Source organism: Loxodonta africana, chromosome 4 (genome assembly GCF_030014295.1).
Source record: "Loxodonta africana isolate mLoxAfr1 chromosome 4, mLoxAfr1.hap2, whole genome shotgun sequence".
NCBI lineage: Eukaryota > Metazoa > Chordata > Mammalia > Proboscidea > Elephantidae > Loxodonta > Loxodonta africana.
Window position 1 is genome coordinate 130,711,134 of NC_087345.1, and position 16,340 is coordinate 130,727,473.

The window sequence follows — 16,340 nt, forward strand, 5'->3', positions numbered from 1 at the left end:
GTAAATCCTTTTATTTTTCCAAGACTTTATCCTATTACATCAATATCTTGGCAACTCTAATGATCTAGCAGTGCTTCAGGAGATACACATCTGTGAACAAAAAGTGAATTTTGCACACCAAGCAGGTCGTTCCTTCATGAAGAAACTATGTCTTGCAGCGTCAGGAAATTTTTTTAACATTATTAATTGCCCATATATTACTGGTTCTTGGGAAATACTTTTGTTTGTAGTGTTGACTTGAACATTTCATAAAGGTGATGTAGAAGTTCAAGATGTTCTCAGGAACTCTGAAGTTAGATTTCACTCTTGAAAAGGACTATCATGTATCATACAGCTGGGAAATCAAATTTTCTTACTGTTTTAAAAAAATCTATAAACTAAACAATGATTTAAAAAGAAAAAAACACTTTAAGGCAGTGCCTTACATTCTACTCAATGTTATTAGGGAAATGAACCAATATAGCCCCACCCCAAAAAATACCACCCAGCCGGAGTAGAAAAGTAGCCAGATTTTCACCTTTCTCTTACAATTGGCCATCTTCTTTTGTTTTGTTAATGTTTCTCCTGGATTATTTTTATCAATATTCATGATACTAAACACCATTTATATGGGGTAATAATTCTCAAATCTACATTCACATCTCTAACTTTTCCCAAAATACTAGATTTATTATTTTATCTATCTACTGTCTATCACCTCTTTATTGTACTGCAGACACCTCAGACTTAATATATCCCAAACATTAATCATCACTCTGTCTATATATTTATTTCGTACTCATTCTCTTATGGAATTATAACAACATTCATCAAAATCAGTCTCATTTTCTTCTTCTTCTTCATTTCATATCCAAAACAGTCTCAAGTCCTAAAAATTGGAGTGAAAATATGTCTTGAAGAGATTTTGCTGTTGTTCAGCCTCTCATCCCACCTGCTACTTAGGATAATATTTGAACAAATTCTGATATGGTTTCCTTACCACTATTCTTTTTTCTTTTTAATCTCTATGGAATACAAGAGTTACTATACACATTACTTTTCAGGATAACATTTATACTCATAAACCAACCACAGTCTTTTCAACAGGCTTATTGAATTTAATTTCACCCTACACAGTTTTCTCCAACAAAACAGAAACTATTATCCCAATCTTATGTTGTTGTTGTTAGGTGTCATTGAGTCAGTTCTGACTCACACAGACCCTATGTACAACAGAACGAAACACTGTCTGGTCTTGCGCCATCCTCACCATTTTTGCTATGCTTGAGCCCATTGTTGCAGCCACTATGTCAACCCATCTTGTTGAGGTTCTTCTTCTTTTTCACTGATCCTCTACTTTACCAAGCATGATGTCCTTCTCTAGGGACTGGTCCCTCCTGATAACTTGTCCAAAGTATGTGAGATGAATGCTCACCATCCTTGCTTCTGAGAAGCATTCTGGTTGTATTTCTTCCAAGATAGATATGTTTGTTCTTTTGGCAGTCCGTGGTATATTCAATATTCTTCGCCAAAACAACAATTCAAAGTCGTCAATTCTTCTCCGGTCTTCCTTATTCATCCTATGTATATACCCAAAAGAATTGAAAGCAGGAATGCAAAGAGAAAACTTGTACATCAGTGTTCATTGCAACACTATTCCCCAAAGCCAAAAGACAAAAACAACCTAAATGTCCATCAACAGAGGAATGGATGAGCAATACGTGGTATATACATACATTGGAATATTACTCAGCCATAGAGAGAAATAAAGTCCTGATACATGCCACAACATGGATGAACATTGAAAGCATTTCCTTCTTTTTCTTTCCTTTCTTGCTTCCTCTCTCCCTTCCTTCATTTCTCTACTAGAAAGCCAAATCCTTTAGAGAACTGAGTCTTATTCACCTTGGTATCTCTAGAACCAGTTCTCTTGCTGATACATAATAAGCACTCAATAAATATTTTTGGAACTAAACTATTTCTGAATTTCCTGGGATAAAGGCCCATTACCCTGCAGACCATGTTAATCAGATAAAATTACTTCAGGATATTCTATATTTGGAAAGAGAGAAATTATGAAAACACACTAGATCCCAAGATGACATAATCAGTTTTCATGAACACAGTTCTGCACTGGAATTCAAAATGTGGTCAACAAGAGAACCCTGTTCCCACATTTCTTAGACCTCATGGTAGCCTGTCTCTAACTACTTCCATTATACTTTCCCATCTATAATTAATGGTTTTGTTCTTTTCTTTGTATTTACTGTTACAAGACCACTTCTAAAAGACTGAAGCCAGTTCCTGCCTTTCCTTAACAAACATATCATTCTTCAGGCTGCATGCATTAGCTCCGTCAATACTTGAAATACAAGTGACAAGACAAATTGGGGAAGTAACACAGTGAGAATTCTGACGAGTTTGCTGGTTTCTTTGGGTTAGTTCATTTTCCTTGTAGAAATGTTTTGCAGTCAAAATGATGGTAAAGTCTTTTTTTTAACCAATAAGTATCTAGCTTATACATATTTTAACCTTTTCTTTTTTCTCACTATATTTATGTAGAAAAGAATATTGAACATCATAAAGCAAACCTCACTAATGGTAGTAAATGTTGAAGGCACATCAACATTTTTAATGTTGCATTCTGTATTATAATATTATAAGAGAATAACAATGGTTTCGATGATTTCTGAAGTGATCTCATATTGAGATATCTGTTCGCATTATCTTTTGGCAACACCTGAAATGCTACTATGCTCAGAAGCCTGAAAAATGTACTTACGGGAAATTGGAATGATAACAGCTCTTCACAGAGGTATTTTTCTTTCAACTGCTGATTGCCAGGTATTAATGCTTTTGATACGACCTTCAGCCCTGTGAGTGAGGTGATAAATTAAACAGAATAGATTGGTTAAATGAAATCTGAAGTGTCACACAACTACTTTTTGTTTTTCTCTTTTGCCTGTCCAATTTGTGCAGCTGATTCCAAAACACAGCGGTGCCCAGTGAACTTAAGTAGGAAGTTCTGTATAAAGTGACATCCCCTGCAGAGGTAATGGGGGTGGTGATGTAAATGTGATTGGCAGTTTCCGTAAGACTTGTTCCAAAAAGTAATTGATCCTCCACTGTGTATAACTATAAAAACAACAATATACAGAGAAAGGCAGAGCAAAATCAAGGAAAGAAAGCAGGGAGTTGAGACAGCTGACTTCTAAGAAGAGAAAGAGAAAGCATATTTGTCTTGAAGTTTTCATTGTTCAGGCATTGGGGTAAAATGGCGTTCACCGTTTTTCTGAGTACCTTTTTGCTTTTTTTCACTGCAGCTGTGGCTTCAGAACCGTAAGAGAATATTATTCTCTTTATTTATATTAAAGTATTAGCAAAATGACCTTATTTAATATGTTCTTTGTTACGGCTTGATTTTGTTTTACCATTTTATCTTCTGAGACTGAGTACTGATTTGCCTTACAACTTTTAAATAAGTGTATGAAGCGAATTGATATCTTTTTCTTAAGATGCCTCTGCATACCTAAGTTTCTTGTAAACTTGTCTATGAAAGAATGTGTATGTTTCAGAATATTTCAACAAAATAAAATATATTTTTCATAGATGTTCTCCATTTCTCCTGCACTTGTTTAGGGTGTTGGTTATTTTCTTTGTATAGGCAATATATCCTATGGATATCTTCTGTGATACAGAGTCATTCTACAGAAAAAGCTTGTGTCCACCTTTTAAACCTTAATGAATCTGTATCCTTGAGCGTTGTCTTAGAACATGATGGAGTCAATACCACTATTTTTGACCAGTCTGTGGAGGAAAATAATTTCCATGCTTGTGCAGATTTCAAGGTGAGATGCTGAATTTGTCATTTCAGAACTTCAGATGGGAAGATAAAATTACTATCTAAAATTTATTTTTAGAGAGATAATGAATCTCGACTTTTGATGATTTGTGGAAGCTGAGGAGGAAAATTGGAGAATCCCTGACAGTCAAGAAATAAATGGAAAATTTACACATGCAACAAAAATTATAAAATATTGCCATTCTTCCAGAATAGGGAGTGACAAAAGACATAATTACCACTTTTTAGGTAGTAGAAATGTTTCACAATGTGAGGAAAGAGAAACTGGTAAGGGGGTCAAGGATTGAGACACAGAGCAACAAAGAAAAAATAGAAAGCAAGAGGACATAAAAATAAATTTATTAGGAACTGCTCTCATGCTAAATAAAGGAATTGTAGCAAGTGATCACGTCTCTTAAGAAATAATGGGTTTACAAGGCTCTCTTCAGCTTGAGAAGATGAATTAAGATATTTTTCATCATGTTAACATCTAAAAATGATTTTTTCATTCTCTGTCTCCTACATTAATAGGTCTTTCAGAAATCCTCTGAAAAATTGGCTTTTGTGACATTGCTGGCTAAGGGAGATACACTTAAAATCTTTGAGAGGAGATCTGTAGCCATCGCTTCAGAAGAGACCGTAACCTTTGTGCAGACAGATAAACCCATCTATAAATACGGAGAGAAGGGTGAGTCAATATTGATGTTACCTTTATAAAGTTGACTATAGGAGCACATTCTCTGAATTGAGAGCAATCCAAACAGATCGATTGTAGCCTTAAATCTACCCTTAATCTTGTGGGATCATGGGTTCCCAGAATTGTTAACTGAATGCTTCTTAAAGTTTTGCATGCCGCTTTCACTGTTTCCAAAGTCTAGCAACAGGTTTACATAATACAATGGTTGCAAGCATAGGATGTGGAGTAAAACTGTGTGGTTTGCATCTGGATTAAGGCTGTTTGGCTTCATCATTTACCAGTTCAGCAAGTTAATTAAACCTCTTGCTTAGGTTCCATTTCCTCATCTGTAGAACGTGCATAATAAAAGTGTCTCATTTATAAGGATATTGTTAGAATAAAATAAGATAGTCAATGTAAAATAGTGCCCGGCACACAGTGAGGATCCCATAATGCTAACAATTATTACTATTATCGATATTCGTAATAGTAGACATAATCATAATTCTGACAACCTAGGCAGAGACCTTCTGTTTTGTTTATTATTGTTATAAATAGAAGAAGCCCTGTGGCACAGGGGTTAAAAGATCGGCTGCTAACCAAGTGTCGGCAGTTCCAATCCACCAGCCTCTCCTTGGAAACCCTAGGGGGCAGTTCTACTCTGTCCTAAAGGGTTGCTATGAGTCAGAATTGGCCCAACGGCAATGGTAAGTAGAAGGTAGCAGAAAGAATGCTGAGCTAGGATTCAGAAGTGTTTGGTGTTGGTCTTGGCTCTATTAATAAATAATAGACCTTCATCAAGTAAATTCTGATCTTTGGGATTTAGTTTCCTCATTTGTAAAATTAGAGGGTTAGATCAGAGCACCTCGACATTTTATTCTGACTTATATTTTGTTATTTTATAATTTATTGGAAGAAATATGACAACAAGAGTAGAATTCTTATACTAAGATCTTTACTACATTATATTCTCTCTCCTGGATGTATTAAAATGCTATGATGACAATTATGGACACAAAAGTATCTACAATGGTTTTATGAAATTCTGCTCAAATTAGATTACTGTTTGCTAACACCGAAATATTTGTCTAGGAATATTACGTTTATCTCCTACCATACATATTTCAATTTGTCCTTCTATGACTAACTCTGCCACCATTTCTTAAGATATTCCCCTGGGATATTAGAGTAAAAGTTTCGAGCACTGGGCACAGCCAGTGTCAGCTCTGGTAAAGACAGAGCATCATCAACAAAGAAATAATAACTGTTCAATAAGAAATCTCTCCAAATGGAATCCAAATCTCAAAGGGTCAAAATCAGAGCTAGAGGAAAAGGGAAGGCAGTATTCTCTGAGAGCAAGGCACTTAATTTCTATATCTGTTTACAAATAATCATATCTGAGGGACAGAAATAACAGTGAGAAATATTCCCCCTCCTCTTCTTTATTTTTTAGTTCAATTTCGTCTGGTGACATTGGATACTAAGTTCAAACCTGTTGCGGATTTGGTGAGCTCAATGGTTTCTACTAGTACAAGGAAATTTAAACAAATTAAGTAAACAAATCTATTGCTACACAAAGTACCTTCAGGAAGTTTCCACAAGTATGGAAATAGGTTCTACCAAGGAACACTCTATGGGTATAGCTCAGTGCTAAACCTCAAATTTAAATGCAAAATTTTCACTGACAGTGATAGGTCTTTTCATCATATGTGGAGAAAATGGGTTTCAAGGAACCTGCTTTCCACTTTCCAGAAGAGATTCTAGATGTCTGTCACATTTTGGGTTTTCTTGGTGTCTTTAGACATAGATACCTTGTCCTCTGAGAAAGTGAGAGCTAAGTTCCTGCGCTAAAGAAGCCATATAATCTTTGAATGTAATATTTGGAAAAAAGAATGTGCTATTACAGTATTAACCTGTGTTTTCTTTCACCCTTTTTCAGTATCCTTTAATCACACTTCAGGTAAGAGTTCTGCTTTTTCAAATCCATTATTTTAGTTTTTCAGATAAATGATGATGTGTGTCTAATTTTCATTATGCATAATTAGAATTTAAGATAATTGAAATAAGGGGACAGCTGGATGATAGCAATACTTTTTTCGAACCAGGGTCATTTAAGCTGCAATCCAATCCATTATGCTGAAATCAAAGAAGAAAACAAACCCACTGCTGTTGAGTCAATTACGATCCATAGCAACCCTAGAGCACAGAGGAGAACTGCCTCATAGGGTTTTCAGGGAGTGGCTGGTGGATTTGAACTGCCAAACTTTTGGTTAGCACCATATCACTCAACAACTGCACCACCAGGTCTCCCAAATAAAGGAGAGGGGATGCAATTGTCAACCCTTTCTTATCGTGGAATTTCCATTCAGCAGCTTTTGCATGCAGTATGTGACTCATGACCAACTTATACACTGGCCAAGTGAAAACCAGTGTCGATCTGTATAAGCGTTTGTTAGAATAAGTATCTCCAGTTCACCATTTAGCGTGTGTCCACCCCACTTTGGAGAGCACTATTCTAGAGCACATACACTGAGTTTTTGATTCTCTTATTATGCAACTCTGGTTCAAAGAGATGAAAATCAAAATATTAGTTACAAATTATTTTTTCTTATCCTTTAGGCTTAAGGAAGATATGCTATAAAATTGAATTTGCATACCTTGAGGAAGTTATGCTGTTTTTCCAATTTGAGACAATTGGTTCAATAAAACGCTAAGACCTTTTTTAATTCCATTAATTACAGGAAGGACCTACAATAAGAAGGAAAGGATACTATTCTTCATGCAACCTCTGATTGTTTTTTTATATCTTTATTTTCTAGGATCCTCAAAACAATAGGATTTTTCAATGGCAAAATGTGACTTCTTTCCAAAATATTACCCAGCTTTCATTCCAGTTGGCTTCAGAACCAATGTTGGGAGAATACTCGATTGTTGTGCAAAGAAAATCAGGAAAGACAATGAGACACCAATTTAATGTTAATAGATGGGGTAACCAACTGCTTTTTATGCTATTTATGGCTGTCCTATCAAAAAAATTTTTTTTTTTTTTATATAAATAAAGAGTTCAAAGGACTGAACAAACAGCTAAACTTAGGCAAAAGTAGGTGAGGATGGATTTGGTTCTCCATCATCTTCCTTTCTTGGCCTCTTATGCTTTACCATCTCTGCTTTTCTGCTCCTGATTCCTTGCAGGTACCTTTATTCTGGTCCCTGCCTTTTCTCCTTAAGAAATATTCCATTTTCTAGAGTCTAGACAATCTTCTAGGACGGATCTGAGGGATTACAACAAATAAAATGTGAAGTTTTGAGAATAGGAAAGAGAAAGGAAAGGGGGAAAATTTAATCTTTAATGAAAAACCATTAGGTGCTGTGGTGGATTGGTGTGGCAGAGAATTTTAGGTAATTGAAACTCGGACTATACAGGTATATATATAGGAAAACATTGTACCTACCTACATGAGTGTAACTAAACTTTGTTCACCAGTAACTGTGGGGGCCAAAGTGAGCATATTTTTCTTTGTTTCCAGTGTTGCCCAAGTTTGAAGTTAAGGTCGATGTACCAAAAACAATAACTATTTCAGATGATGAATTCCAAGTGGCTACATGTGCTAAGTAAGTATTTCTTAGGGAGCTTTGTCCCACAGGTCAATACAAAGGTCAGATAAAATGAGAAACGAGATTAATCATGTAACTTTATTTATATACTTACACACACTATGTAGGTACATGTTACTACAGTGAGAAGTAATGAGTTCTCATTGTAGAATATTTGAAAAACATAAAGAAAAACATAAAAAATATGATTTTATCAACTGCCATTAACATTGTGATTAATTTTCCTCTTATCTTTTGATAGCACATGACAACAACAACAACAATCTTTTATGACTATTTTCCAATCATAGAATATCTATGTTAAAAATGATGGGATGATCACTGTAGGCTTGAAGAAATCCAGTATCCTAAAGTGGCTTCACTGGAAAAACCCTACACGAAGCCAGGAACTTTCACTGCAATTAACTTCTCTAATTAATGTACCTGCCCAAGGGCACTTTAGAAAGTACAACACATGGATCAGGAAAGTCAAAGTGTTTATATATAAGGCTTTTATAAAAGCCTTGCTATGCTAAATGCTAACATGGAATTGATTGTGCCTTAACATCACTTGGAATTATAATCCATTATTTTGACTTCTTGAAAGTTTTTTACCATTACATTCAGATTTTGACATTAAGTCAGTATCAGCAATAATAAAGTCTTGCATCATGACCAGACAACTAAAACAGGAGCAATCTTTGCTACAAGATAATTTCTAAGCATGAAAACCAGTACGTCTAGATGTTAACATCAATGAATGAGTTGCTTACTTCAAGTTGTATAGTACTGTCTCCCTGCTTTATATATTTTGTATTCTTTGGGATTTAGCATGGAACACCTTAAGAAAACAATAGAAAACTAGATCATTTTAGCAAACAACTTCAGAAATGAATTAGGCTATTAAGAAGGAAGAAAAGTTGTCTATAAGCAAAGAGATTTTAATAAACTATGTTAGTCGCCACCAATAGTTTTTGAAATCAAAAACAAAGGAAGAATGTTTACTCTGCCTTGTATGAACATTTGAGCCACATGTTTCATGGGCATGTATTAACCTGTGTAGATAACATTATGGATAAGTGTTTTAAATTACAAATAAATGACAGAGAAAATAATAAGAAGAGTCTGATCATAATATACGTAACCTAATTGAAGTCTTGCCTCTCTTTTACTTGTAATTGACGTTCTGAGCTGACAGACTATTTTAGTGGTTTGGCTTGAGTCAAAATCTCAAAACCACAAAGAATTTTTAAATAGAGAAATTATTTAGTAGAATGGAAAAAAGCATGACTGTGGAATCAGATACGAATTTGAATTTTAGTTCTACACCAATTACAATGGAGAGAAGTGAGTGACTTGATCACAGTTGACTAATCTGTAAAATGATGTAACATACTGAAATTTCAGGGTCACTGAGAAAAACAAGTGAGATAATGTAGGTAAACACCTAACATATATCAATGTTCAATAAATAGAAAAATATATCACAATTAGTAAAGTTAATGATATTCAATTTTACTATATTCTAGTTTTACATTTCTTGTCTGTTTCTTCAAAATCTTAGTAGAAAGAACCCTCAATAATTAAAACTAATAGTAAATAAATCATCTGGATTTGCCTTTGGTAGCATTTTTTTCTTAAAGTTATGTGTTTAGGAAAAAATTAGATATTTATTTAAACTCCTCCCCCTGCCCCGATGTATCATACCTTTGGTTGATGCATATTCAGTTTACACCAATCCCTACCTTTTATATTTTTTGAGTGGTAAAATAAGAATTTTTATAAATATGTTAACCCAGAGGAGACTCTGGTGGTATAGTGGTTAAGTGCTGTGGTTGCTAGCCAAAAGGTCGGCAGCTCGAATCCGCCAGATGCTCCTTGGAAACCTCATGGGGCAGGTCTACTCTGTCCCATAGGGTCGCTATGAGTCACAATTGATTTGACAGCAACAGCTTTGGGTTTTTTTGGGTATATTAACCCAGAAGTACTTCAAGATTCTGAATTATCCAATTTTTATTTATATATGTATGTATTTCTGTTAAGAAAGTGCAGCAACCAATTTTTGAAATACTTCTATAAGAAGGTTTAAGTATAATCTCAAAAGCCCAATTTAACTATTTTTTATCTTATTCACTGAGGTCCTAGGCTATTTTAGATTCCACATCACTTTGAATTTCATTTAAAAAAAAAAAAAAAACAGATCAAATACCCAATTTAACCTAAATTCTGTGGGGTGATAGTACCAATAGATGAGGGTTTTTAATTAAATTTGGTTGCAGTACTTACGGCCTAGGGATTTCAAACACATTTTCTGAAGAAGACTGAAATATTACTATTTTATTGACCATCTGTAATCACAAATACGCTCTCTCCTACTAGGTACACCTATGGCCAACCTGTGCAAGGGAAAGCCCAAATCCAGGTGTGCAGAAAATTTTATGCCTCTCAGAACTGTGAGGAAGACAACAATGAAATCTGTGAACAGTTTCTTGCACAGGTACAGACCTTCACCCTGAATAAAAAACAAAAAACCCAAACCCGTTGCCGTCCAGTCAATTCCAGCTCTTAGCGACCTTATAGAAGATCTCTCTGTATTTTTCGTTATTATTCTTTCTTTGATTCCATTTTTCAAAGAGACTTAACAATACTGTTGTTTTCACTTGGTGAATAATGGAGGTTGCAGTCTGATAAGGTGAAGAATGAGGAGAAAGTACTGTGTTTACCATCAATTTCTTTTTCCTCATAGGCCATGTAAATTGTTATGTACGTATAGAGTCACATGTAAATTGTTATGTACCTATAGAAAAAGTCACATGTAAATTGTTATGTAGGTATAGAGTCACATGTAAATTGTTAGGTACCTATAGAGTCACAGGATTTTTAAAATTTGAAAGATTTTTTTGGCCTTCGAGTTTTATGCACTGATTAAGTGGCTTTTCTGCTGTTGGAACCTGGTGGCACAGTGGTTAAGAGCTCAGCTGCTAACCAAAAAACTGGCACTTAGAATCCACCAGCCGCTCCTTGGAAAAGATATGGGGCAGTTCTACTATCTATAGGGTTTCTCTGAGTCGGAATAGACTCCACGGCCAATTTTTTTTTTTTTTTTAAGGTGGCTTTTTTGCTGTTGCTTTGAGGAGCATTAGTCATCCTGAAAATAAATGACTTCCTGATACTACTAATCATGCACCTAGAATTGCCCTTGTGAAACCAGCGTATTTGCAAACATTTGCAATTCGCGGCACCTACTTTTATTTCTTTAAATTTGCATTGCTCTTTGAAGCCACTATTGGTTTTCTCCATCTGCAGCATCATTGTTATTATTAGTTGCCATGAGCTGATTTTTTTTGCTCCATAGTGTTTTCAGGGCTGTGACTTTTCAGAAGCAGATCCCCAGGCCTGTCTTGTAACCTGCCTCTGGGTGGGTTTGATCTGCCAACCTGTAGTGGAGTGCTTAACCGTTACACTACCTAGGGACTCCTGCAATACCTTAATATTATACTTTAGCTCTCAATCAATGAACAACTATACCTTTCTCTTGGAGGATAGCCTTTGACATTCGAACATGGAATTTAGGTACACCGCGTGGTTTATAGTTTAAGTCTGATAGTACTGAAGTTACCAATTTTGTGCACATCCTTTAAATCAATAGCACAGTATTTGGTAAAGATAGCCATAAACTTATTTTTAGATAAAAAATACAAGCTCAGAAATGTTGAGTGGAAATCTTCCACAGCAGTAGTGTATTATTCCATTGAGTGGTTATGATATAATCTAGTCAACCATATTACCCAATGATGGGTGTAAATCTACACACAGCTAATGTTTTATTTTTTCCCCTGGGGGTAAACAATGCAGTAATAATCAAACTGATAAAACTATCTTCATATATGAGAATTTTATTTATTTGAAATAGAGTTCTTAGAGTGGGTTTCTTGAGCCAAAGGAAAGATAGATGATAGATAGATTGATAGATACAATCATTTATAACTTTAACAACTACTAGCATATCACCATCCAAAAAGTTTATAAAGATTCAAATTTCTCTTAGAAATATATAAGAATACTCTATTTCCCAAGTTACTGCCAGCAATATATTAAAATATATTAGGAGTCTAAAATTTTTGCCATTTGGTTTGGAAACAAATTTATTTGCTTTATTAGTAATTACCTAATTACTAGTGAGTTTGAGCATATTTTCATATTTTTATTACCAAATTGGATTTGTTCTCTCGAAAACTCTTAATTACTCCTTGCCTATTTTTCATTTCCTTTAAAAACAAAGTCCAGTTTGATTAATATGACTTCCCAACCTTTGCATATGTTTTTCTAAATTTTTATCTCGCTGTAAAATAGACTCTCTCTCCAATTCCTCAAATCCTTCTCTTCTGATTAGTATACCTCATCAAAAGGAAAGTGTTGAGTTTTTCGAGGAGTTTTTGGTTTTGTTTTTTTCGTGATGAAATCGTTTGACTGTCCTGAGCAAATTATGTAATCATCCTTCTCTTGTGAACACCTGAGCTAGTCCTGTTTTCTTTATTATGACCCTGAGCCTTTAAGCTAACTCATCCATGTTTGATGATTTGCATGGCCCATCAATGTGAGGCTCACGTGTGAGGCCTTAGATATACCCCTTTGATCTCTGCCAATTTTCTGGTATATAGTTTTTCTGTTCCAATTGAAACTTTCGTATATAATCAACATTACTCTCTATCAGAATCTGTGAGTGGTACAAATGGTTGACATCCTCAGCTGCTAACCAAAAGAATTCTTGGCAGTTCAAGCCTAACCAGAAGCACCTTGGAAGAAAGGCCTGGTGAAATACTTCCCAAAAATCTGGCTTTGAAAACCCTGTGGAGCACAGTTCTGCTCTGACGCACACAGAGTCATTATGAATCAGAATCAGCTCCATGGCAACTGGTTTTTTTTTTTTTTTTTAAATCTTTTTGGCAAATATTTAATATCTCGTACTTTTGATGTACGAAAATCCCTAATGTCTATGGATTTCCAGCCTTAGAAAAAGGTTTTACCTGCCCCTGTGGTGTACATATAGCCGTCTACATATACGTTGATTATTTATTTTGTTTTTGGTATTTCTCTGAACCATGAACAACTTATTTTTTATTGTGGTCTAAAACAAGGAATCATCTTCCCGACAGATACTTAGTTGTATCAGCACCTAATTGTGTACAAGTTCACTCTCCCTATTTGTTCTAAATCATGCTCATGAAAGATTTATCTATTTTATGGGCCTTTATTCTGATTTTTGGTTTATATTTTATTTCTAGTATTTTTTCGTTACTAAATAATTTATTTTAACTTTATCTTATTAATCCCTTTTCCCAATATTTTTTGTTTATTTTATTGGTGTTTTTAATGTGTTCGCTACTCTTTGGTAACAAACACATTTTGAGTTTTATGTCTTCCTTTAAGCACAGCTTAACATCATCGGTTTTGATGCAAGGCATTTTTTCCTTTATGCTAATATTGTAATCGTTATTAATTTTTCTTGTATTTTCTCTTTGATTTAAGGATTGTTGAAAAATGTTTTCTTTAATTAATTCCAAAGTAATTAAGCCCTGGTGGCACAGTGGTTAAGAGCTCAGGATGCTAACCAAGAGGTCACCAATTTGAATCTACCAGCTGCTCCTTGGAAACCGTATGGGGCAGTTATACTCTGTCCTATAGGGTGGCTATGAATCGGAATCAACTGGACAGCAATGGGTTTTGTTTGTTTTTGTCTTGTCACTTTTTATACTTGTTTTTAATTCGACTGCATTATAATTAGTATATATACCCTGCAGTCAGAATGCCTGCTTAATTCCAGCACCTTTTAATTGTGTGACCTTGGGCAGGTTATATAAACTGTCTGCACTTCAGTTTATTCATCCATATAATGGGGATAATAATAGTGCCTAGCTCATATAGTAGTCTTGAGGATAAGATGAATGAATATATCCTTCTAACATTTTAAGTTTGGAATTAATAATCGCTTTTTATTTTAAAATATAACTGAATTCATATTTCTCTAATTATTGATGTTACTGATGAAAGATTATCTATAGATTTTTTTCCCATATTTAGAATGAACAACTTACCTGAAAAATTCAGTGATACATATTCGAAGAGTGCTTCTGTTCCATTTGTTCTTCTGTCTTTCACGGGAATTAAAAATATACATAGACATAACAGGAGCCCTGGTGGTGCAGTGGTTAAGAGCTCAGCTGCTAACCAAAAGGTCAGCAGTTCGGAATCCACCAGCCACGCCTTGGAAACCCTATGGGATAGTTCTACTCTGTCCTATACACTATGAGTTGGAATCGACTCAATGGCAATGGGTTTTATAGACACAACTCTCATTTGTCTTCCGTAATCATTCTCTTGTCTTCCATATTTTTAAGTCTTGATACTTTTCCCCTCATTTTTAGTAAGGGATGAAATTCTTGAACTTGGATTCCATAGGACAGATCTAATTTTTCACATGGTTGATGTGCCTTGTTAGTGCCTTTCAAGATGATTTTAATCTTTTACTCCTTTAAAATATCATTCAGCTCCATTGACATCCTTTGATCTAGTCCCATATACATTGTTTCCAGAGAATTTCCTTGAAATCTTGAAATCTGTGACATATAGATTACTTCCTTACCTTATTTTAAATAGTGATGTAAATAATAATAATTTCGCCTCTTCCCCCTCCTCCCTCTTCCTGTTTCCTCCTCCTTCTTCTCTTAAGTCCTCCTCTGTCCTCCTCCTTCTCCTGCTTCTTCTTCAATTCTTTAGTCATTTTAACAAGTTTGTGAGGTGGAGTCGTGGGGCAGGGGATGGGGAGGAGTTGGAGTTGGGGGTTATAAATCTGTGAGAAAGCTCCTATCATTTCTAAAGATTCTTAGAATGATAATTTTTTCATTATACCTTCTCTATTTTTCAGTTGAGAAATGGTTGTGTTTCTCAAACTGTAAATACAAAAGTCTTCCAACTCTACCGTTCTGGATTTTTTATGTCCTTTGATATCACGGCAGTTGTTACAGAAATCGGAACAGGTAAGGATCTTATTTTATGGGAAATTTGAGAATATATAGCAGTTTACTGGGAAGAAGTTTGTTAAGTCAGTAATATGCACCAAGTACAGATCAATTTATTGCTCAAAATAGCAAAATTAAGTACATGTGCCAATAAGTCAACTCGAGGATTGTTCTTGAATAAAATTATCGTTATATTTAAAATCATTTTATCATATTCACATTACGCATTTATATGTGCTTCTGTGCCTGTATCAATCAGACAAATTGAGAAACTTCCCTCTGAAGTAGTCGAGCTGAGCTGCTAAATTAGCTGCACATGGAATGTCTCTTTTTAACTCAGTGTTAATCAGTTGATAAGCAATTACCCTGCAATTGATAAGAAAATACCCTATCAGTTGCTGTCGAGTTGACTCTAACTCATGACAACCCCAAGTCTGTCAGACTACTGTGCCCCATAGATTTTTTAATAGCTGATTTTTCAGAAGTACGTCTCCAGGCATTTTTTCTGAAGAGCTTCTGGATAGGCTCTAGCCCCCAACCTTTCTGTTAGTAGCTGGACACGTTAAACGTTTATACCACACAGGGATTTCAGTGTCCATAAACTACAACTCGAGAGCCAGATATGACCCCCTGCCTGTACACGTAAATAGGCTTTATTGGAACACAACCACAATCTTTTGTCTAACTGGCTTTATGGATAAAACAGCAGAGTTGTGTAGTCGCAACAGAAATCATATGACCCACAAGCTTAGAATATTAGCTTTAGACACTTTACAGAAAAAGTTTGCCAACCTCTGCTTTAATTTGACTGGGGGCCCTTGCAAGTGAAAATGTTACTAGTGAGAAATTTGCAAGATAGCACATAATAGGTGTTTAATAAATATTTGTTAAAAGAATGAAAAACCAAAAAAAGAAAGAAAGGAGTGATTTACTTGGGGTGAGGACACCAGGTTCAATTATTAATTATTTCTAGTTACCTAAAAAAGGATTTGGGATTATATTTACAAAATGCTTTATGCAAATATTCTTGATCAATATTGTAATGGCATTCCTAATGGATAAGACTGTGGCATTTATATTGTTATTGATAGCAATTTAGCTGATATGTTTGAATCTGCTTATTTACTTGCTTTGTTGGTACCAGAAAATATTTCTGTTTACCCCGTGGTCAGATATTTTTGAAATCTAGTTATCTTGCAGCCTTGAGAAAGATTCAGAAAGGGAAAGACTT

The 16,340-nt window shown here is 34.9% G+C and overlaps 1 protein-coding gene across 1 annotated transcript in view; it reads left to right on the plus strand.

Annotated features, from left to right (window-relative positions):
* The first annotated feature begins 2,751 nt into the window (after window positions 1-2,751).
* LOC100658397 (ovostatin homolog 2-like) overlaps window positions 2,752-16,340 on the plus strand; it is a 45,851-nt gene continuing 32,262 nt past the window's right edge. Inside the window, exons 1-10 of the mRNA XM_064285178.1 lie at window positions 2,752-2,794; window positions 3,619-3,827; window positions 4,352-4,524; window positions 4,694-4,755; window positions 5,950-6,002; window positions 6,436-6,456; window positions 7,316-7,484; window positions 8,024-8,108; window positions 10,470-10,587; window positions 15,016-15,127. Coding sequence (XP_064141248.1) covers window positions 2,752-2,794; window positions 3,619-3,827; window positions 4,352-4,524; window positions 4,694-4,755; window positions 5,950-6,002; window positions 6,436-6,456; window positions 7,316-7,484; window positions 8,024-8,108; window positions 10,470-10,587; window positions 15,016-15,127 — 1,045 coding nt within the window. The remainder of the gene's footprint in view (window positions 2,795-3,618; window positions 3,828-4,351; window positions 4,525-4,693; window positions 4,756-5,949; window positions 6,003-6,435; window positions 6,457-7,315; window positions 7,485-8,023; window positions 8,109-10,469; window positions 10,588-15,015; window positions 15,128-16,340) is intronic.